At 36.9% G+C, this 24,765-nt stretch overlaps 1 protein-coding gene and 1 long non-coding RNA gene across 4 annotated transcripts; both read left to right on the top strand.

Moving 5' to 3' along the window:
- The first annotated feature begins 149 nt into the window (after nt 1-149).
- On the top strand, nt 150-2,432 carry LOC137746484 (uncharacterized). Of its 3 annotated transcripts, XR_015955903.1 has the most exons (3): nt 155-1,094; nt 1,620-1,800; nt 1,991-2,432. It is a non-coding gene; the product is annotated as an uncharacterized LOC137746484 (long non-coding RNA). The 3 variants fall into 3 exon arrangements; XR_011069858.2 differs by lacking the exon at nt 1,620-1,800 and having other exon boundaries at nt 150-1,094; XR_015955902.1 differs by lacking the exon at nt 155-1,094 and having other exon boundaries at nt 1,102-1,800.
- A 17,350-nt stretch (nt 2,433-19,782) lies between these two features.
- Nucleotides 19,783-24,381, top strand: LOC137746753 (RING-box protein 1a). Its single transcript, XM_068486762.2, has 6 exons — nt 19,783-21,960; nt 22,393-22,532; nt 22,640-22,690; nt 22,786-22,845; nt 23,864-23,935; nt 24,051-24,381. The coding sequence occupies exons 2-6, from the start codon at nt 22,400-22,402 to the stop codon at nt 24,086-24,088; spliced, it is 354 nt and encodes a 117-aa protein (XP_068342863.1). The 5' UTR covers nt 19,783-21,960; nt 22,393-22,399; the 3' UTR covers nt 24,089-24,381.
- Nucleotides 24,382-24,765: the final 384 nt, after the last annotated feature.

Below are 24,765 nucleotides of genomic sequence, written 5' to 3' on the forward strand. Positions count from 1 at the left end.
GAATTGCCCCTCTTCATACGTTCTTTTCCTTCGCTTTTTTTATGGTTGTATAGTTAAAAGACTAAAAGGCCCATTTTTACACGTGGTGAGCTCGCAGCTTTCCTCCTCCACCGCGTCGTTCTTGCTCCAGTCTGAATCGACACGTCCCCACACGTTTTCCTTCTTGCTGCGGTTCGAATCCAAAAACCCAAAAACCCATATCGTTGTTGCTCATCCAAAACCCACACAGCCGCCACCACCACTTCATCCATCACCACATTTTACAAATTCCTCTCGACTGAAGGTAAGCGAAATTTATATCGATTACTAGGATTTTGGAAGGGTGTATGGGTATGGGTAATTTTCATATTATTTTGTGAGTTTGCCCACTTGAGGTAGAGCTTTTGTAGACAGATAATGGCTCTATAGGCAAAATTCTTGCCTTTCCAAAATGTTGAGGAGGTCATTGAAACTAAACTAATTGATTAAGTTAAAACAAAATTATAATATTTTAAAACATTATTTGAATTCTAGCATTTGAATTGAATTGGTATTGATTTTTTTCCATATATTTTGGAACAACGAGATGGGCTGTAGGCTGGCAAATTGCTGTGCTCTTGAATGATGTTTTGTTTGGCATATAACTGTGATCGGAACCTGGTTGCTTTTTATCCGAATATTATTATATTTTCAAGTCATATCTTATGCGATTAGTCGTGTTTGTACCACACACGATATGAGTTAGTGAACATAATGGGAGGAAGAAGACTATGGGATCCTTTTTAGGTGGAACATGTTAGTTTGCAGTCTTTGGTTAACATTATCTGTATTTGATGTGTTCTCTGAAGATTATTTGTGTTGCTGTTCTTTCCCTAAATTTTTTGCATGTTAATGTGTTTGACGCTTTATGTGTTTAAGTAGGCGTGTGACTTTCATCTAAATATTATTATATTTTCAAGTCATATCTTATGTGATTAGTTTTTGTACACGGTATGAGTTAGTAACCTTACAAACAGGAAGAAAACTATGTAAACATATTGACAGGAAGAATTTGGAGACCTAAAATTATAGGAAAGGATAATACATTTGGCGGTCTTATATTGGTTGATGAAATGGTAAGAATTTTATTTTTCTTGGTTTTTAATTTTGATAATATCATATTCCATGAATTTGTCAAGAATGTTAACCTAAATTTTGCAGAAAATGTATAGATATTTTAGTTATTCGCAAACTTATAGATGATCTTTCCTAAGAAATAGAAGAAATTAGATGTCTACATTAAATGATTATTAATTAAAACATAAGTAATAAAACAATTTTGAAATAATATGTTGAATAAGTTTAAAATTATGATCATTACTAAAATTTCTTGAATGAGGATGAGAGGAAGACTAGATAGATTGTTCTCCACTTCTCTTATCTCCCAAATGAGAAATATCATCACTCCATCTTAAAACAGCTTCCTGGTCATCACTGCCAATGCTTGAATTAGATGGGGAGAAAGGCCTACTAGATTTCTCTTCAGATCTTATATCACCAAAATAAGCAACATCATCAGATTTGTTTCCAGTTTGCATCTCACTCCCATCCGTTTAGTTATTCGCAAACTTATAGCCTTGGATACATGTTGATTTCTCTAGGTATGTGAGCCATCCTTGGCTCCTTAAGTCATTGAACGTAAAAACATTGCCTAGCTTCTCCACCACTTCACCTAGACCATCGCCACCACCACTTCATCTAAATCTAACATACATGAATCTTCCCATACCAATGGACTCACCACCGAACTCCCCGAAGTTTCCAAAACCTGCTTTACTGAAGGTAAGCGAATTTGGTTTTCTAATTATGTTGGAGTTGAAATATGTTTGATTTCCAAACCACTGCTACCACCAGTCCTCTTTTTTCTTTGTTTTTATCTTCTAGAAAGAAAAAAACACCATTTTTTTTTTTTCCAAAAAGTTTAAATTTTTTTCGGTTCCTTGAGATTTTCTTTCTGGGTTTTGGTCCCCAGGTTGCGAATTTAAAAGGGTTTTGGCTTTCGAAGGCGATGGAGATTGGTGACGATGATCAAAGTTGTAGCTTTGTGAATGATTCTAGTGAAGTGTTTATTCTAGTTATTTCTAGGGTTTTTGTGCGTGAACTTTGGGGGATTTGGTTTGGGTTTCTGGGTAAGCAACTGTCACCTCTATTGAACCTAAATTTAGTTCTTTTCTTGTTCTCAAAATTTGTTTCATGGAATGAATGTTTGATCCTTTGCTAAATAGTTGTCAAGAAAAGTCGAAATATTTAATAGTTTTGATTCCTTTTGAATTTTATATATTTAATTTTCAAGCCTCTAATTTTGTAAGGACTGTTTCATTGTTAAAAGTGTGAGTTGATGATTACATGAGCCCATTATCTTGAAGAATTTAAATAATGTGATGATGTCTCATGATTATGTGAATGTTTATAAATTTAGTTGTGAACGACAACCTTGATATAGAGTTCAAGTTTTTCAACGTGTTTCTCGATGATTTCGACGACAGCCAGCCTCGAGGTTGGTCTCAAATGATTCCTCCTCACCTCAACATCTGTTTAATTGTGACGATCCATCCCTAATTTTCTATGTAATTTTCTCCCTAGGTATGTAAATTGACGTTTATGTCATTTTTCGAAAAAGTGGAATCTGACATGGATGTAATTATTCGACTTTTAATTATTTTTCTCGTTATTGTAATTAAATAGTACTCATTGTCACGGTCGTGTGAACTCGAATTAGACCTGAATTGGACTTGTAATGAAAAAGGTACGCCTAGTTAAGGTGAGTTAACAACGGGTAGATTTTGTACACATGCGTGTTAATTATTTAGTGACCACTATTTTTGACAAGGCACGTTAGATTTCATGTGATTTCCACTGTACAAAACCCTATCATTTTTCTCTTTAAAAATCTGACCCGTGCCTTGCTTTTTCTCACCAACCAATTAGTTGTTCTCCTCAAATCTCTCCTCCAATAAGACATCTTCTCTTTTCACCCAATCAGAAAACCTCTCTCTCCTCTCTTTGCCCAATCAGAAGCTGTCTCATTCTCTTTCTCATCTACTCCTTCTCTTTTTATCTAACACCCGTAACTCTCTTTTCTCTGCAACTCCAAGGACTATCATCAAACTCCATAAATCGAGCCTAAAACCACCACCATCGAGATCCTCTCATCCTCACGAACCTATCCGTACCAACCTATCACTAAATGGATGAGTTTTGAGTGTCCAACTTGAAGCAACTCGGAGCTCCGACTCGGGTGTCTGTTCTCCAACGAGTTTCCATTCAATTTGCACGGTCTTAGGAGTTTTGGAAACATCTAGGCAACTCCTCGAGGCCATTAACCTAGTTTTGAAGTGGAGCCAATGAGGAACCTCACGGTTTTGGGACGTCGAGTTTAGGTCCAAAGCTTTCGAGGCTTTTTCAGTCCTTTTTCGAGTTCTTTTTGGACTTTCGGAAGGTACAATCTTGTTCTTTTCTTCTCCAGCTTCATTTCCATATAAAGTTTGTCAAAAATGGTTGAGAAATTATTCATGAAGAAGATATGAAGATTTGAATTTTTTTTCCAAAATAAGCGAACCAGATGACGGCCCCGGCTTTGGCAGACGGCGAAGGACCATCAGAGAAAAAGGAGAATATTCTGTCAAAGTTGACGAAATATTCTTACGATGTCAGGTAACGTCGTTAACTAACGTCATTATCGTTAGTGGAATATTCCGTCAAGTGTGACGGAATATTTCTTGAGTATGTCAGCTTCTGACCTGCGCGTGTGGTCGTGGACTACGCGGCATGTGAGGGCACGTCCAGCCTCTGGCTGACGTGTACAGATCCATGACTTCATGTATAATGTTTTCGTATATTTAAACCCTTCGTTTAGGCAAACTATAAGGGATTTTCCTAGCCTTTTCATATATGTCCTTATTAATTAATTATTGTTAGTTGTTTTGCTTATAGAGGAAAATTATCCTGAGGACGTACAAGGTTAAGCGAGGTTAGTAGGCTACGATCCATTGACGTATCAATGAGCAGGCATTTGTTTATATATATATATATATATATATGTATGTATATAACCTTCTGTGTATTGATGCAGCATGGAAAGGTGATCGCGTATGTTTTGCGACAATTAAAACCTCATGAAATGAACTACCTTACTCATGACCTCGAATTGGCAGCTATTGTTTTCGCTTTGAAAATTTGGAGGCATTATCTTTATGGGGGGAAACGTGTTGAATCTTCACCGACCATAAAAACCTTAAGTATACCTTTACTCAGAAAGAACTTAATCTTCGGTAGCATAGATGGATGGAATTGATCAGCAATTATGACTGTACTATTGAGTATCACCCTGGTCATGCGAATACAGTAGCATATGCTCTCATTAGGAAATCTCACGGCCGACTTAATGCTCTTTATGCATGTCGTGTTCCTCTTTTGGCTGACCTAAGATCTACTAAAGTGGTTTTGGAAGTGGATCACTAGAGAGCTCTACTTGCCAACTTTCAAGTTAGACCAGTTTTGTTGGATCGTGTTCTCGAGGCTCAGATGAATGACTCATAATCCCAGGAGTTAAAACAGGCAGTGTTGAACGACAGTAGAGGAGATCTCAGGATTTGAAGGCCTTATGGTATGCTCATGCAAGGCGATTGAATGTATGTACCGTGTGTGAAAGAATTGAAGAAAGAAATACTCGATGAGGCGTATATCTCAGCTTATACGATGCATCTCGGAAGTACTAAAATGTATCATACTATTCGACCTTTCTACTACTGGTCAGGAATGAAAAGAGAAATTGCGGAGTATGTGAGTCGTTGTTTGGTCTGCCGGTAAGTCAAAGCAGAAAGAAAGAAACCATTCGGTTGCTATAACCACTTCCCATAGCTCAGTGGAAATGGGAAGATATCATAATCGATTTCGTGTACAAGCTGCCTCATACGTGAAATGGCAATGACGATGTATGGGTGATTGTAGATCGGCTTACCAAGTCCGCACACTTCCTACCTGTTCGTGAGAACTACTTATTGAGTCGGTTGGCCGAACTTTTCGTCACTGAAATCGTCAAGTATCATGGTGTTCCAGTTAGTATTATTTCTGATATGGACCCTAAATTTACTTTGAAATTATGGGTAGCTTTTCAAGAAGCTTTAGGGTCGAAGTTACTTTACAGCATCGCCTATCATCCTCAGATCGATGGGCAGTTAGAGAGAACTATTCAAACGTTGGAAGATATGCTGAGATCTTCAGTCCTATAGTTTGGAGACACATGACACAAGCGTTTACCTTTGATAGAATTTTCCTACAACAATAGCTTTCACTCCAACATTGATATGTCACCATTTGAGGCACTTTATGGAAAACCATGTCGTACCTTGTTGTGTTGGTCTGAAGTCGGTGAAAGAGTTTTGGTGGGCCCTAAAATCGTGGATGAGACGACATAGAATATTCAGGTGATAGAAGCTAACATGAAAGCAATGTTGGAAATGTGCCCTAAAACTAATCATATGATGATACTTTACGGACATTTCACATGTTAAACTAATCTAGTTTAATATAAAGGGCAAAAATTATTGTTTTAAGCCGTCTCATATAAATGTTATATGCTTAAACGATAAGTCCAATGAATGTGCAATTGGGAGAATCTAGAAGTTAGATTCATGAGACCATTCTCTTTCATATACATGATCATAGGATTGCCAATTGGGCATGACAGTCCGTTAAGATTAGTACGTGCTATGTCTTCTCTTAGGGAGAGTGACTGGTTTCGAGTCATTGGTGTGACTGACACTAAGACAAACATGTAGGTGCTCAATAAAGAATGAGTCCACTAAACACGATCAACAAGAAGTTCTTATGCTCATGTTACACGAGAACTCATGGTTGGGATAATGCAAAGTAGTCCTTTGACCTGAGGCATCATAGTTGTTTTGTGGTTAGGTCCTTGATCTTTGACTATGTCAAAGTTGCTCCATCAAAGGGTGTCCACATCATAGCTGGGGTTAAGCCACTTAGCCATGGAGGCAAGTGAATGCGCAACAAGGGATCTCTAACCTTTAAACCGTTTGAGGGAGAATACTTTATGATATGATTAAGAATCTCTGGCCAGAGTATAGATGAGATTTAGGAAGTCGTTCCAAATCACATTCAAGCTAATCATATAAGTAAATGAATCACTAGATAATAGACATGAATAAACTATCAAACCAAACAATATGGTCAAGAGTATTGTATTAGAGAAAGACCGTATTGCATTGTAATCCTAAACTAAATAGGTTCTCCACCTCTTCTGATTAGCTTGGGTGGTTATAACATACTATTAGGTGTCAATCATGGTTTGTAGAAGCCCTAAAGGTGTATAATCACTAAAGGGAGAATTGAAAGTATATTTCAATTCACAATCGATTTGAAGAGTTCTAATCGCCCACTACCTCGCTAAAAGGAACATAATGGATCATACACTGTGTAAGGTAAAGATTGAAGAAACAACGGAGATGAGTAAGGATAATTAAATGGTTTAATTATTTATGGTTAGAACTAATTAATCAAACGAATAAGTTTGTTTTAGACCTGGGGTTAGTTTTGGGCCTTAAGGCCCAATGGGCTTTGAGCGTCAAGCTCATTGACTCAAGTTGTATGACATCTTAATGACTAATGATTCATAAAGGCCCAAACAACCCAAAACCTTTGACAAGGCCGGCCATATTTGGATGAAAGGGTTTTTGGTTCTTTTTCTCACTTTATTGAAGTGACTATATAAAAGACTTTATAAGCAAAAGTCATAGGGGTTATCTTTTGAGGAAATTGGAAAGAAAAGTCCATCCATTATCTCTCTAGGATGCCGGCCCCCTTAGAGGGGATTAACTAGTAATCTTCCATCCTCCAAGGTCACTCATCTCTTCTTCAAGCCCCTCATTGGTGTGGAGACTTAGAGGTTCTCTATTTTGGGAACTTGGAGAATCCATTCTACCATCCTCATCCAAGAAATCCATTGAGCTAAGAAGTAAGGAATGAAGGCCCTATCTCTTGAGTGATTAGCCTTTGCTAATGCAAAGAGGAATCAACAAAGGTATAATATTTCTCAACTTATTTTGTTCTTGAGTTGAGTCTTGGTTCACCACACTCACCAGGCCTTGAATTTCATGGGTAAAGTTTTGTTTTTGAGTGCATACAAGTATGATTCCGCTTTTTAATTGTTAATTGCATGCATAGATGTTGCTTAAATGAACTAGTTTTCACAAATATTTCCTTCAAGCAGCCCAAGATCGACAAAAGAGTATAGCAGACAAAGTTGTCGCCATGGAAGGCGTTGTATGATTTGAGAAAAAAGGAAAGCTAAGCCCTCGTTACATTGGGTCATACTAGATCATTGAGCGAGTTGGTGAAGTTGCTTACTGACTTGATCTACCTCCAGAGTTGTCGAGAGTGCCTAATGTATTCTACGTGTCCATGCTACAGAGATGTGTCTCTGATCCGTCACATGTGATTCCTCCTCAGCCGTTAGAGATTAACCCAGATTTGACTTATGATGAGGTTCCAGTGACGATTCTTGACTGGAAAGACAAAGTTCTGAGGAACAAAACTATTCGTATGGTGAAAGTCTTATGGAGAAACCACTCTGTTGAGGAAGCTACCTCGGAGACAGAGGAGCGTATACGAGATCTTTATCCATGTCTGTTCTTTAATTATGATCTTTAGTAGTGTTGAAATTTCAGGGACAAAATTTTCTTAAGGGGGTAGGTTGTGATGACCCATCCCTAATTTTCTCCCTGAGTATGTAAATTGACGTTTATGTACTTTTTGGTAAAAGTGGAATCTGAAGTAGACGCAATTATTTGATTCTAATTATTTTTCTCATTATTGTAATTAAATAGTACTTGTTACGGTCATGTGAACGCTAATTAGACTTGAATCAGACTTGTAACGAAAAAGTTACGTCTAGTTAAAGTGAGTTAACGATGGGTAGATTTTTTACACATGCGTGTTAATTATTCAGTGTTTGAAAACCATTGTTTTTTTATAAGGCACGTTAGATTCCGCATGATTTCCCTTGTACAAAACCCTATCATTTTTCTTTTTAAAAATCTGACCCGTGCCTTGCTTTTTCTCACCAATTAATTAGCTTTTCTCCTCAAATCTCACCTCCAATCAAACATCTTCTCTTTTCACCCAATCAGAAAACCTTTCTCTCGCCTCTCTGCTCAATCAGAAGTTGTTTGTTTCTCTCTCTCATATTCTCTTTCTCTCACTCTTTCTTCTCTCTCTCACCTGTAACTCTTTCTTCTCTGCAACACCAAGGACCATCATCAAACTCCATAGATCAAGCCTAAAACTACCACCATCGAGATTATCTCATCTTTACGAACCCATCTGTACCAACTAATCACGAAATGGACGAGTTTTGAGTGTCCAACTCGGAGCTCCGACTCAGGTGTCCATTCTCCAACGAGTTTCTATTCGATTTGCACTATCTTGGGAGTTTTGAAAACATCTAGGCAACTCCCTGAGGCCATTAACCTAGTTTTGAAGTGGAGCCGACAAGGAAACTCACGATTTTGGGACGTCGAGTTTAGGTCTGAAGCTTTCGAGACCTTTTTCAGCCCTTTTCTGAGTTCTTTTTGGACTTTTGGAAGGTACAATCTTGTTATTCTCTTCTCCAGCTTTATTTCCATATAAAGTTTTTCAAAAATGGTTGAGAAATGAAGAAGATATGAAGATTTTAAATTTTTTCCAGAAACTGGCGAACCAGACGGCGGAGGACCATCGAAGAAGAAGGAGAATATTCTATCAAAGTTGACGAAATATTCTTACATCGTCAGGTGATGCCGTTACCTTTAGCGGAATATTCTATCAAGTCTGACGGAATATTCCCTGAGTCTGTCAGCTTCTAACCTGCGCGTGGGCACGCATGTGTCCATGGGCTAGGCGGCACGTAAGTGTGCGTCCGGCCTCCGGCCGACGTGTACGGGTCCGTGACTTTGTGTAGAATGTTTTCGTATATTTAAACCCTCTGTTTGGGCAAACTATAGGGGTTTTTCCTAACCTTTTCATATATGTCCTTATTAATTAATTATTGTTTGTTGTTTCGCATATAGGGAAAAATTATCCCGATGATGTACGAGGTCAAGCAAGGCTAGGAGGCTACGATCCATCGACGTATCAGTTAGTGGGCATTTATTTATATATATAAAGTTTTATAGTTTCCACAAATGCTTTTGGATTGATTTATGCCTATCATGCCATGTTTTATTTAATTTTAGAAATGTTATTACGTGGTTGAGGTTTATATACTGTCATGACATGTTCATATGCATTTTACCTGCTCATCATACATTGCTACACCCGATGTTAGTGCTCACCCAGGGCCAGGATCAGTCTTTCACGTGTATATTCACATTCGCACTGCACGCTCGCCTTGGATATCCGACTCGTATATGACCATGAATAACGCCAGTCTTCACGTGATTGTAGCACTAGAGCATATATTATGATTACACCCAATTCTGTTCATGTCAGAAATCCTCTGTATGAACTCGTGTGTCAACATAGATTGATGAGCACCTGATTTTATTATACTACTGTTGAGATATAGTGATTTGGCATACTTCTGGATTTACTGTTGATTTGCATTTGATTTCATACTTATACGTTGTATGATTTTCTGGAAACTATACATGTTTTACGGCGAGGGGTTAGTATGTTCATAAAATAAATGAGTTTTATAAACCTTTGTTTTTGCCCACTTACCCTTTTGTTTTTTGCCCCTCCAGGTCCTAGTTAGCTGATTTATTCTGTGGCGGACGAGGAATATCCGGCGGTTCTGACATATCCATAAATAAATGTAGGGGACTTTTCCCGGTTGTGTATTAAGTACTTTATCTAGTTTTGACTGCACACTTTTAGGTCATCTATGCTCTGAACACTGATGTTTTATGGGTTCTTCCCACTACGTCGCACTTGCTACATTAGATTAAATAAATGTTAGTTTTAGTTTAAATTTATCCATATTTTTATGCTTCACTTCCCTTTTTGGTTAGGTCACCTTTGGGTGACGGCCAGCATACTTCGACTCCGGTCGAGGTGTGTCATTAATTATGAATCTATGGTCGTGGTGCTATTTCTTGATTTCTAGACTTTGGGGTTTTTTTTTTCCTTATTTCAACTACAGAGAGAAGTATAAAACGTCTACTCCCAGAACAATCACTAAACACTGTGTTTCAGTGACGTATATCCTTTTTTAATTTCACATATGTATTGTTAAGGACAATTAGATGATATTATGCGCCTGATGGAAACTATATTGTTATAATGTTGAATTGAGTACTCTCGAAATCAGTTTTTGTGCAAATTATGTATCTATTTTAATTGATGTTTGCATCTATTTCATTGTGGTGTTAATCCAAAAATGTATTTTGTAGGAAACCAAAAAAAGAATATGAAGTGTAAATATGCCTGGTTATTCAATACGAAGTTTTTTGCTTGATTGGCCGAACTAGACTTGCAATTACAATTAACCAAATGTTGATTGGCCGGTCTGTCCATGTTCAGTTAGAATTAACTCCATAACTCTGCTGAACTTGCGGGAAATGGAATTCATATACGACATGCGAGGGCAGATGGAGAAACTCTACCGTGAGATGTCGAATCTACGAAAAGTAGTTAAGAGTTGTGTTATGCAAATGGTAATGCAGCATTCCATGAAGCATGAAGTTCATTCAGGTTCGAACTCTCTTTCATGTTTTATGATTCTCCATCAGATGTTCAATTCCAGAGTCTAGACTCTTAACACGATGGCACCTCAATACAGTAAGTTTGGGTATTAAATATAATTGAGAGAAGACGTTGTATTTGAAGAGTTCTTTGTCATTATAATTTCTTGGGTTCTTTAGATATAAGCCCTGACAAATTACATTTCATAAACAAAAACCCATATAAATTTAAATCTCTAAATAAAACCCAATTTTCAAACAAACTGACATGTAAGCAAAAAAGTGACCTATTGTTACAATATATTTACAACTTATGCCACAACTCCCTAATTAAGTCAATAAAGGTTATCATAACTCACCCTAATTATGATGAGCAACAAGCTCCTATACTGTTAATATATTATACCAACAAATTTACCTATATTTTGTTGATTAAATAATAAGTATATTTATCTAAGAAATATCAATAGTATGCCTAATAAGTGGATTTATATGAGAAATATCGATAATATGCCTACTAATAGAGGCTCAGAATGCATGATAAACATGTATGAAATATTATACTAATTTACCTATATTTTGTAGATTCACTAATGTAAATAATAAAATATATTTTATACGAGAAACATCAATAGTTTGCCTAATAAGTATATTTATATGAGAAATACCAATAATATGCCTACAAATAGAGGCTTGGGATGCATGACAAACATGTATGAAATATTATACTAATTTACCTATACAAATTAATTTACCTATATTTTGTAGATTCACTAATTTAAATGATAAATATATTTTATACGAGAAATATTAACAATATGCCACCTAATAGAGGCTCAGAATCCATGATAAACATGTATGAAATCTTATACTAATTTACCTATATTTTCCAGATTCAAAAATTTAATAACAGGTGCATTATTTTTCAAAATGACCAAAACTATTAGTACTAAGTAGGTACACTAATCTTTTCAAAACAAAAAAAATAGGTACATTGATGTTCAAAAAATAAAACAAAACATACTAGACACATCATTTTTTACCCCTTTTGTTTTAAAGAAAACAAAAGCATGGTTTTTATTAAATCGCAATAGGGTACATTAATCTGAAAATTTATTGTTGAATTCAAAACGTTTTGAATTTTTATTCCTACGTCAACTAAAATTTCAAAGCCAGTACACACGTTACAAGAACATTAAAAAAGCTTTCCATTTTAATTTTGATATCAACATAAATTGCTATAATGACTTAACTAAGGGTAATTTGGGGAATCCAAATAATATTAAATACGACGCACAATCTCGATTAGGTAATTTGCTTAGGTGGAGCCTAGTCATTGGGTTTTTGTTAGAAAAATATATTATTGTGGGTTTTATGTAAAAAAAAATTGAGTTTGAAGGGGTAAAGTCACATTTTCAGGAATTTCTTTTGAATAATATAAAGTTATAAATCTATAGCCATAAAACTTTGAAATAAGTGGAAAATACATTTAAGGGTGGCAGTAGGCTATTTAGTACATTTGATACATATTATATCGGTTGTTTATGTTGTTGAATCCAAGATAACTGTAGAAGTGGAACCATAGTATGGTTGCATCTTTCTACCTTATGTCATTTTTCTGTAGCTTGCTTCCTTCCTTTCGGATGTAGAACTTTACATCTGTGAAGCACATGTCTTCTTGATGGCCAATGGCTACTCTTTAGATGTATTTGTGGTGGATGGATAGCCTGTTGAGGTAGTTTTCTTTTATGATATAACTTGTTTATCGTCATTCACTGGTCCTTTCTACTGTTAGAGTTCTGTATCTTGAAATTTTGCATGTTATTATATTATTAAACAGAAAGTTGGACGACATTTCTAAAATATGTGCTGCTACAATATGCCTATTTTTGTAGGCTATGGATTTTGCTATACTGCAAACTGTTTATGTGCTTTCTTTTTGTAAGCATGGATGAATGCTTTTTAGTCAATGTTTATCTCTGATCTGTAATATGGATTGCTGTTGTGATTACAAGTTAGTTTTATACTCATTTTTAACAATTATGCATCGAAGTTAATCTCTTGCTTGGAGTTTACATTTTTTGCACATGATGTAAAAAAGGAATAAGAACAGCAAAATAAATCAAATGGTACAATATCATACTTCTGGCACTCTCCGTAGTAGAGGATGCGCGGTTTTGCTCGTGAAACCTAAGGTGGCATGAGGAGGCTATATACACAAGGAAGTCATATGCAATGGAAAGAAAGGCTTCAAGTTGACTTGTAGAACCTAAACACATTAATCTTAGATCTCACAAGTCCTTCCAATATTAATGGCGATGCAAATACGAGATAATTCAAGGTTTTTTTTTTTTTTTGGTCAAATGATAACTTTTGTTAGATTAGCTACGGAGTTCGAACCCACGTCGTTAATCAAGAGCTCAACTTTTTTTCACCATTGTGGTAAAAGACTACTTGCGATAATTCAAGGTTGTTCAATTGTAACATATATTATTACTTTATAGCCTTTAATTTAGTTAGAAAATAAGGTCATGGTTTCAAGTTCAACCATGCTTATATTCTTGACCGCAACCCTAGCCGAGCTCTCCCATGTCGGCTTTTCCCTTCCAAATCGACGTCACAAAACGGAAACCTACACCAAATGTTGCAGCCATGATCATCTCCCTCAGGTTTCTGTACTCATTATTTTGTTGCCAAACCTTATTCGAATCAAATTTCGAATGGCAGCTTTTTGTGCAGGTTCACTGACCCTCCCCATGTGCGATCTTGATGCTTTCGTTGCGCATTTCCAAATGAGCATTGAAACTGCTTGTACGCGTGTAGGTTTCGACACACTGAATAGAACTGGCTTGCATTAGATTGCAGAGTGACAATGTTTGAGGGATCAAACACATACCTCCTCATTATGCACTTTACTTCGACAACTTCCTACCTGGGTGGCGGTGGCTGCTGTGACGACAAGCTAGACAAATATAGGAGAGATAAGCGCCGAATTTGGGAAGCAACATTGCCTGATCATAACTGTCAATGCTGAGCTGAAGGGCTGCAGTTTTGGGCCAACAATACATGAATGTGCATGAAGTGGATGCATTAGCAAACCTTACGTGAAATGCTCAACCCGATTGCCATTCCACCACATTCAAAGAAGTTGACTTGCATGGTGCAGGTCGCACCAGAAGCAGTTGCCCCGTGCCTGCTTCTTGGCATTCAATTTCCACGGGAAGGAATTGTTTTAACATTCCGAGATTTGGATGTTCCAAAATATTTGACAACCAACAGTTGGCTATTCGGACTTTGATAACAACTCCTTTATCGTTACACTCGACCACAGAGTAACCTTTGATTCTTCCTGCTAAAGGGTGGAAGTGAGTGAGAGTTTTAGCAAGCAATTGTATCATTGGCCGTGACACTACGAGTAGTAGTAGGAGGATAAGAACTAGTTTTGATGGGATAAAAAGGAGTGGGATGTAACTGTAAGTAGACTCGGCAATTTACACCATACCCACCTGTTAAATTAGTATTTGGGTCAATGCTTAATGGGTTCCGTTAACCACCTACCCGTTAGATAACAGGTTATTTTGGCTCAACCTGCGAGACCCGTTAGCACCTGCTAAGTGAGGGTGTTTGAGTAATTTCAGTAAAAACTTAACTAAAAAAACCTGGCCGACTCTCTTGTCTTGCAGACTCACACTGTGCGACTCGCAAATTTTGAACAAGTTGCATTATAATTTGAACAAGTTGCTTAGCTGCCCACGAGTTAGTTTGTGGTGTTGGTGGGAATCACAGAGGAGGCTTTGATTTCCCACTAGCTCAGCAATAGGTTTAATGTATCTCTTGCTGAATCTCCCCAAGTCGTTCAGTATCTCTTGCAGACTCCATGCTCGAAACGAAAACATGGGTTTCTCCAAATATGTTGGTCCTAAAGCAATTTCCATGCCTGCACTCACAGAAATTACGGTGTTGAAGCAAGACATGGTGTTAGGCTGTTAGTTAATATGTGTAATTTGTATTGGAATGCAAAATTTAAAAATAAAAAAAGAAAGACAAGAAAGAATTGTTAACGAGTGAAACGGGTGACTTATTAGATTAATAGATTGGGTTTGAATGACCCGTTAACTTAACAGGTTGAGTTTTGAGTGACCCGTTAAATTAACAGATCGGGTCAAAATAGACCCAAATCTAATAAACCTGACTTGTTTACAGGTTTAGATGTAACCTATATTGAGCTATCATATGATATGTAGTGATGATGTGGCATTAGTCATGGTTGTTAAGATGTAATGACAGGTGTCATGATCCTAGAGATGTAGTTAGTTAGGAGGTTAGCTTACTTATTAAGCTACATCCTTACTATAGATAGGTAGAAAGGATAATTGTGTAATTACCCTGAGTTGTATTGAATGGAATCAGTTTTCTTCCTTCTTAAGTTTTTATATCTCTCTTTCCGCCATAGCTGTTAATCTTCAAGCTTTCTGATTACTATTATGATGGTATCAAGAGTCAAGGTTACTTAACTGAGGATCCTTAGGAGTGTTGCTAGAAGTCGAAGCGGTGGACGTTCTGGAAAGTGAAGTAGTCATCGGAGATCTTGAACGATTGGAGCAGTTTATTGTTCTGCTTCTTTGGTGATCTAGTGGTATTTGTTCTTACTTTAGACTTGCGATTTTGCGATTTCCTTTTTTGTTCGAGGCGCGAAGCCATATCTGAATTTGTGATAGATTCTTGAGCACGAAGCTGAATGTTGTTTTTTCAACTGTTACAATTTGATGAAATTGTCTCTGAAATTGATGAATATGTTGCGATTTTGGCACGATCGTTTTTTTATTGGAGTCTTGATTGACAGAATTTGAAGAAATTAGGGCACGGAGCCTGTGTATAATTTTTTTTCTCTGAAATTGTGAATTTAACGAATTTAGGGCACGAAGCCTGAGTATCATTGTTCCTCTGAAATTGTGAATTGGAAGAAATTAGGGCGCAAAGCATGAGGATATTTCTCTACATACTAGTGACTGTATGTTGATTGATCTGTCTATTAATTCATCATGGCCTCCTCTTCTTTTAAGATTGATGGTCTATTAGGCATGCTTACATTTTGATTGCAAGAAGATAACTTTGCCGAATGGTGTTTTCAGTTTCGTTATATGCTTAAGGCTATGATCTGTTTGATTACTTTGATGGAGCAAATGTTTGTCCTCCTAAGTATTTGATCTCTTTGGAAGATGGAGTGACTAAAGAACTTACATAAGCATATAAAGGTTGGGTTAAAACTGATAAAGCTTTGTTGAGCTTGCTGATAGCTACTCTTGGAGATGAAGCAATAAAGTATGTAGTGGGTACTAAAATTGCATTTGAGGCTTGGACCAATCTTAATTATCGATATGCTATTGTGTCTCGGGCTTGAATTAATCATCTTAAGACCGAACTTCACACTATTAAGAAAGGGTCTGACTTTGTGGAACGATATTTGCTGCGTCTTAAAGGTTTGAATGATCAATTAATTGCTGCAGGAGAAACCATTTCGGATAATAATTTGATTGTGGCAGCTTTAGCTGGTTTACCCTATGAGTATAATATGATAAAGACGATTATTGTGGCTAGGGAGTCATCTATATTTCTCAAGGAGTTCCAAGCACAACTACTAAGTGCAGAGAGAACAGCTGAGGAGTCTCAGAGTATTACTCAGTTTTCGATGGCTGGAATGTATACTACTGAAGAATCATCTAATCTTGATCAACATTTTGATTTTGGACTGTAAGGTGGTTTTGGTGGCAAACAATTTTATCATGAGGAATCCTCAAATGCTGGAAGTCAATAGAGAAGTAATTTCACTGGAGGTAATTTTGGTTTTGTTGGACAATATCAAAGATCTAATGGTACTGGTTCCTCTGGAGGCAGTTTTACCCAGGTTAATATACCATAGAATTTTCATTGCAATAATGGTTATTCTGGTGGTCAAAGGTACACTAACAGACTACGGTTCAATGGAGGTAATGGTCTCAATACTAGGAACTTTGGTAATGGATTTGGTAGTTCTAATGGCTCTCAATTTGACTCAAAAAGAGGAAGATCTAATTGGTTTCACTGGAATGGTAACAATGGTACTAAGTCTTATATTATTGCCGAATGTCAAATCTACAACAAGCATGGTCACACTACTCCTAACTGTTACTATATGAATAAGCAACAATCAGTGTGTAATGGCCCTATTCCTCAGTGTCAGGCAAGCGAGGGCACACTGTTCTCAATTGCTTTCATCGCAGTAACTATGCCTATCAAGGAGCATCTCCACTTGCTACACTTAATGCCATGACTGCTTAAGCTCCCTTTGATTTCAATCCAAATCAAGCCTGGATTATGGATACTGGAGTTACTCATCATATGACAGGAGACATTAATGTATTTCAGTTATTGACACCATTTGAAGGGGATCAGAAAATCACTATTGGCAGTGGGAAGTGCCTACCTGTGAAAAATACTGAAACTAATTCTAAAATGTTATATCTTGCTACTATATTGCATGTTCCTTCACTAGCTGCTAGCTTGTTATCAGTGTATACATTATGTAAAGATAACAATTGTTATGTAATTCTGGATGAATAGTTTTTGGGTGCAGGACAAGGCAACAAGGGCAATCCTAATGAGAGGAAAGAGTAGTGGAGGTCCGTATTACATCCCAAAGAGTCTATCTTTCAAGCAGAATAAGCATCAGGGTGTTTCTAATCCAAAAGCATTTATTGGGCAAATGATGAAGGCTTCTTTGTGGCACCACAAATTAGGACATCCTAGTGATGATGTGTTACATAGTATGTTGTGTCATTCTAAAGTTTTGTATAAATTAGATATAAAGAAACATGTATGTAGTTTTTGTCTCAATGGAAAAATATCTAGACAAGTATTTCCGTCTAGCTCACATGTATCTGTGAAGCCATTTCAAAGAATTTGTAGTGATGTCTGGAGTCCCTCACCTGTTGTATCAATTGAAGTTTATAAATAATATGTTAGTTTTATTGATGACTACGCCAAGTTTACCTGGTTGTTTGCTCTTGTGCACAAGTCTCAAGTTTTTTCAGCATTTGAGAATTTTTACTCCTTTGTTCAGAATCATTTTCATACTTCCATTCAATATTTTCAATCTGACGGTGGTGGTGAATACATGAGTGTGGCATTTAAGAAATTTATTTAGTCTAAAAGTATTCACTTGGTTTCCTGCCCATATACTCCTCAACAAAATGGTATTGCTGAAAGGAAATATAGGCATGTTATCGAGACAGTTGTTACTTTGTTAACCACAACCTCTTTGCCTTATAATTTTTGGATGCATGCTTGTTCATATGCTATATTTCTTATCAATAGGATGTCTTGTCAATCACTTGACATGACTTCTCCTTACTACAAGTTGTTTGGTTCTCATCCAGTAGTGACAGCTATTAAGGTGTTTGAGACTACTGTTTACCCTTATCTGTGACCTATACCAATCATAAGTTAGAACCTCGAAGAGCTTAATGTGTGTTCTTGGGATATCTTTTAGGCTACAAAGGAGTGTTGTGTTATCACAGAGAAAAGAAGAGAATTTTTATTTCAAGGCACGTTGTTCATGATGAAACCGTCTTTCCTTTTCACATTAGTCCTATAAATCAGCATTCACATGACAAACATAAGTTAGTACTGAGACATCCAGTTATTGTTCCTTATGTGTTTCCAATTCAACACTCTACCACAGTATCATCTACTACTCAAGCACAAGCTTCTGGTTCTGGACATCATGACACAGTTTTCGTGGTTCACAATGATAATTCAGTGAGTACAGGTTCTTTGACTCCTGCATTGGATTCTTGTTCATCTCAAGATTCCTTTATATAGACTTCTCTTCATAACGCTACTCCACAATCCTTTCCTCCAGCTCCTCCTTTGTTGCATGTCCAAAGTCCTGCCCAATTAAAGGTACCTCTTTTTTTGGATTTAACTGCTCATTATTTGTCTGGTATATCTCATGCTTCCAATTCTATGTCTAATTCTGTGCATCATATGAATACCAGACTGAAATTCGTGCAATTTCTAGAAAAGATTATAGTGCTTATTCTGCAGTTTCCCAATCTATTGTTCCTGTTATATCTTCTAATGTTCATTCTCCTTGTGATGTTACTTCTGCTTTCTTTAGTGTTGTCAATTGTTCTAACTTGCCTTTTATGGATAGAGATCTTATGTTTGTTAGATATATTGCTGTGTTGAACATCAATAAACCTACTAAGCCTACTTCGTTTAAAAGTGTTGTTGCTCATCCTCAGTGGAGGGAAGCTATGATAGAGGAATTCTTAGCTCTTCAAAAACAAGGTATTTGGAAGTTGGTTCCTATACCTTCGGATAGAAACATTATAGGGAGCAAATGGGTTTATAAACTCAAACAAGGTCGTAATGGGAACATTTCTCGGTACAAGGCTCGGCTTGTAGCTCAAGGTTTTAGTCAAGAGCATGGGTTGGATTATGAGGAAACGTTTAGTCCAGTTGTTAGGCATATCACAGTGAGGATTTTACTAGCTCTTGTTGCTGCTAACAAACGGAGTTTGAGACAACTAGATGTGAAGAATGCATTTCTTCACAGTGATTTACAAGATGAGGTGTTTATGAAACAACCTCAAGGTTTTCAAGATCACCAACAGCTTGATTATGTGTGTAAATTAGTAAAGTCTCTCTATGGTTTAAAACAGGCACCTAGGGCCTGGAATTCCAAATTTACATCCTATTTACCTACATTGGGGTTTAATGTTTCAGAAACAGACACCAGTTTGTTTGTTAAGGCTCAAGGTTTAGATGTCATTATTCTTCTTCTCTATGTTTATGACATTATTGTCACTAGTTCTAATACTGTTTTAATGCAGCAAGTCATTGGTAACTTGAATTCCATTTTTGATATGAAAGATATAGGCATACTTACTTTTTTTAGGACTTCAAGTTACATATAAGGAGAATTGAGATTTGTTTATCTCCCAAGCTAAAAAAGCTAAAGAGTTGATCAAGAAAGCTGGGATGTTATCTTGCAAGGCATGTCCAACTCCATGTAAGCCACATACAAAGTTTTTAAAGAATGATGGTGAACCAATGTCTGATCCTACTTTGTTTCAAAGTTTGGTGGGTGCCTTACAGTACCTCACTTTTACCAGGCCAGATATTATTTTTGTTGTGAATTATGCCTGTCAATTTATGTCAAATCCCTCTGAGCTTCATTTTACTTTGGTAAAGAGGATTTTGCATTATCTACAAGGCACTGTTGAATGTGGTCTCACTTATTCTGCTGCTCACAATATGGAGTTCTTGGCATTCAATGATGCAGATTGGGCCTCTGATATTACTACCAAACATTCTACGACTGGATTTGTTATTTTTCTTGGTCCCAATCCTGTGTCATGGCAGTCTAAGAAAAAAGGAAGTGTGTTTCGGAGTTTTACTGAAGCAGAATATAAGGCTCTAGCTCAGGCTGCAGCTAAAGTTGCTTAGTTACGATTTCTCTTAAAGGATTCGTAAGTGTTTCTACCCACACCTCCCATTCTGCATGCTCTAGCCTTATGTTCTAATTCGGTTTTTCATACTAAGATAAAACATTTAGACACAAATTTTCATTTTGTGCGTGAGCAAGTTCAAAAGGGTGATTTGCAGGTTGATTATATTTCGACCACATATCAGGTTGCTGATATCTTTGCCAAAGGGCTTTATGGTCCTTTGTTTCTGCATCATTGTACCAATCTCAACCTTGGATTCCCCGGTTGAGATTGAGGGGGGGGGGATATTGAGCTATCATATGATATGTAGTGCAAATGTGGCATTAGTTATGGTTGTTAAGATGTAATGACATGTGTCATGATCCTAGAGATATAGTTAGTTAGGGGGTTAGCTTACTTATTAAGCTACCTCATTACTATAAATAGCCAGAAGGGATAACTGTGTTATTACTCTGAGTTGTATTGAATGGAATCAATTTTCTTCCTTCTTAAATTTCTATTTCTCTCTTTCCGCCTTGGTTGTTAATCTACAAGCTTTCTAATTACTGTTATGAACCTATATACAACAATCTGGTTGAAAACCAAGAGCTTATTGCTTCTAAGGCGATGAGTAGTCGAGGAATGATGGTTTATCTGTTTGCCTCTTGATGACTTCAACCCTTCATTTTTGTCACCATTTTGGCTTAACTGATTGATTGATAATATACGTGACGTATCTAATGATACCTTGTGGAATAGGATATGAACATATCTTTGATTGTGGCATCCTAAAAATTTCTTGGCATAACTATAATACACTACATGATAAAAAAGAAAAAAATTCAGATTTGCAAGGCATTTTAGTAATTTCCCTACTTTAACCAAAATCACTAAATCAAGTAACACTTGACCACATTTTGCACAGCATTTAGTAATTTCTCTACTTTGACTTAAAATGCCCAAAAGTCTACTTACTGAAATGCAATGCATTACTTTGGAAGAACATACAAAAACAACCAAACCAAATCAGTTGGTTCAATTTGGACTTATTTTCTGAATTGACCTAACTAGAAAAACTAATTTAAATTCAAAAAATCGATTATAACCGATTTCATTAGATTATATAATCAAGTATTTTGTTATATGTGTATCACTTTATCGATCTAAGTTTTTGTTTCGATGTTGCAATGATATGCATACTGCAATAAACAAATTGTAGCTTAGAACCCGAATCATCTCTTCTTCTATCTCATTTGAGACACGCAGATGCTAGCCTTCTCTGTGTGTCTCTCTATAGGTTGCATTTTGACACTATGATACAGTCCAAAAAGTTTCTTCAATGACGTAATCAACACCATAGTCCATTTCCAAACATCAAATATGCCGAAGTGAATTAGTCCTAAACTTTTGTAAATGACATCATTATTGTTTTTATTCGAGACTTTTGTGATGGAAAAAAAAATTGAGAACCAAAATAAAACAACCACTAAACTTCAGGGGCATATTTACAATTTACTCATAAGACAAGTCGGAATGACAACATTGTGTTGCAACTTTTTTTTTGGTCAAAATTTTTGTAACTTCTCAAACAGGATGTCAACATAAAGTATTCTCACAAGATCCGAAAGCAACCAAAACAAACCCGACCCAACTCCAAAAACCCGCGCCGATTTATAATCCACGCCCCTCACTCTCCCTCGTCTTTCATTCCAAGAAAAACTCTCCGATTCTTTCTCTAGAGCGAGAGAAGAAAAGCTTCGCTGCCGCTCACGATCGCAATTCTTTAGGTACGTCAATTTTTATTTTTTTTATTTTTTTTTTTAGGGTTTTTCAATTTTCCATCAATTTTTTGTTTGTTCGGATTCTTATCTATTTTAATCTCAATTAAAGTTTAACCCCGTTTTGGATTTTTATTTTCTTAGTTTTGGGCCGTTTCTGGTTTCTTGTAATTTCTTCGATATCTTTCTCTATCGATTTTTAGTGTTATACATGATTTGATATTCCGGAAGTTTATAGTGTAATTTATTGTTGCCGATCTGCAAGTAAGCTTTCATGGAATTTACTTCTGTGATTTTCTTATTTTTGGGGCTAACATGGAAATATAACTGAATTTTATAAATTTAATTTTTGTTTGGGTTTTTTTTTTTTTCCTGATAATTTTGGTAGATATTTGGTGTAAGACGATGGATTTTGAGGTTTTTGTTTTTCTGACTTTGCAGGGAAGCAATGGCAACACTAGACTCAGACGTTCCGATGATTCCGGCAGGCGAGGGTTCGAGCAGTGCAGGTCCTTCGTCGACCAAAAGGCCCAAGCGATTTGAGATTAAGAAGTGGAATGCTGTAGCTCTCTGGGCTTGGGGTAACCACTCTAAACCCTAACCCTAGTTCCTCTGGTTTATTTGGAGAATTTCGATGAATTTGGTGTTTAAGTAGGTCACTGATGTTGTTTCGCCTTCTTGTGTGCAGATATTGTGGTTGATAACTGTGCCATTTGCAGGAACCATATCATGGATCTCTGTGAGTCTTTTACCTTACTTTTTCATTGTTCGAATTTATTGTCTTGATGCCAGTCTTTATTTATTGATTGTTATTTTCTGTTTCGTCATGAATAGGCATTGAGTGCCAAGCAAACCAGGCTAGTGCCACAAGTGAGGAGTGCACGGTTGCTTGGGGTAAGCTTTTGCTTTCAAACCCTAGTTTTCTTAAGTTAATGTATAGCTAGTAGTTTAACTCCGGGTTCTGATTTTGTTTTCCTTAAGTTAATGTATATGCCCTTGATATAGATTCTGATTCAGCACAGTTTACATAGAGTGTATATATGATATGTCACCATTGATAAGTATCTTATAAGTTCACTATTATTTAATATTTCAATTATTAAAACTTTGTCATTTTTACGGATATCTAATTTGTTTCTTATATTTTCCCCATGTTTTCTACCCCAATACATTCTGCAAAATTGGGAAGCATCTTCTTTGTATTCTTTATAGTTGAAGTCTAATATGGAAGGATAAGAGCTCTGCTCATAAGATCATCATGATCATGTAAAGATAATGGTTGAGACTTTTATTGATGTGTTTAGTGCTTTTCTGAGGTGCTTAGATATAAAGAAACAAACACGGAAACTCCTAGTGTTATTGAAAAGAAGATTCTTGTCTAATCAAAGGGAAAGAGTTTCTTGAAGTGGTGTTGCGGAGCTGTACTGCATAATTATCTAGCTTTAGCATGTGTGAATTTATTTATATGCATGTGCCTTCAAAGCTGTTGTCAGCATTATTGGATCTAGAGATATTGTAAGATGGAGAAGACAAAATTGTTGTTCCTATGGTGTGTGGGGACGATGGGGTCAGTCCATGGATTTTTCTTCCATTTTCCTTGCTTCTCTTTGTTGGGCGGGGCATCAAGTAATTGTATCTTTACCGGTTAATCAATTTTTGTTTACTATCTTTTTGACCACAACACAATTCGTTCCCTTTAAGACATTTGTTTGAAGCTGGCCTATGATGTCATATGTGAGCCCACTGGTTAATGCTTGAAATGGGTGTCTGTAGTGATGGATTTCTTGTATGGGCACCTCGGTGATCATTTCTTGTTCTGAAAATAGTAGATCAGATATTTATTGTATTTATCATTAAGCATGTGGTGCACGTTTGTCTAAACTTCTTCCTGTACATTTTCTTATCTCTGTAGGGGTTTGTAACCATGCGTTCCACTTCCACTGCATTAGCCGATGGCTCAAGACCCGACAAGTGTGCCCCTTGGGTAAGATTTTTGCCTTACTCGTCCCCTTCCTGTTCTTATATTAGATCTTTGACCGTCTGTATGGGACGACAGTGCCTTCTTTCCTAACTTTTGTTGTGGTTTTCTTGTTAATCAGATAACAGCGAGTGGGAGTTTCAGAAGTACGGTCACTAGACTAATGTGGCAGGTTGAATGTTCTGTGCACTTTCTCCGCTGGCGGTGTCAATGAGGGTCTCATCCCCTCGTGTCTATCCTTATTCAAGCCTATGTTTTTACTTTGTACTTTGGTAATTCAACTGAGCCGGTATATTTTTTGTAAAGCATTCGGCTGCTCAAGTGTCTGATCGTGGATTGGATTTGTTAAGCAGTCAGCTACAACTTTTCAACTATATCGCATTTGTAGGCAGGGTTTTCTTTTGGAGTAGTGGGTTCATCGTTTTCTCTGTGTGATTTCGTTCTTGGTTTAATGTTTTATGTTTTTCCCAGTCAATGCTTAAAGTGCATCTCTGATCTAAGAGTCAAGACGCATGCCATTGTTTGAGGACCTTAGAAACTTTGATGGACTTGCTGTAGAATGTTTGCCATAAATATCACAAGCTTATGTGCTCTAGGTGACCTGGAGTTCCAAACCAGTGTTCTTAACACCATCAACCACCCACCTCAATTCCCGCCGGCGAACCCCAGTCTCTTCTCTCCCTCTTCTCTTTCTCTGCTTCCCTGTCTCGCTCGCTCTTATTTCAACAGGGAACCCAATCAGATCTGTTGTTGCCGACCTCTGATTTAAGAGCTTGTGAGGTCCCTGGATTCCCCTTGCGTCCTTTTCCGGCGTAAGAGAGGAGAGCAAGAACAAG

The sequence above is a fragment of the Pyrus communis genome, chromosome 2, assembly GCF_041283825.1.
Source record: "Pyrus communis isolate YQ-2024b chromosome 2, ASM4128382v1, whole genome shotgun sequence".
Taxonomy (NCBI): Eukaryota; Viridiplantae; Streptophyta; class Magnoliopsida; order Rosales; family Rosaceae; genus Pyrus; species Pyrus communis.

What these genes read in the sequence shown, in the direction of transcription:
- LOC137746753 (XM_068486762.2), top strand. Translation starts at nt 22,400, where the DNA reads ATGGCAACACTAGACTCAGACGTTCCGATGATTCCGGCAGGCGAGGGT. An exon ending in GGAGTGCACGGTTGCTTGGG is followed by an intron (nt 22,846 to 23,863) that starts GTAAGCTTTTGC and finishes TTATCTCTGTAG; the next exon opens with GGGTTTGTAACCATGCGTTC. An exon ending in CCGACAAGTGTGCCCCTTGG is followed by an intron (nt 23,936 to 24,050) that starts GTAAGATTTTTG and finishes CTTGTTAATCAG; the next exon opens with ATAACAGCGAGTGGGAGTTT.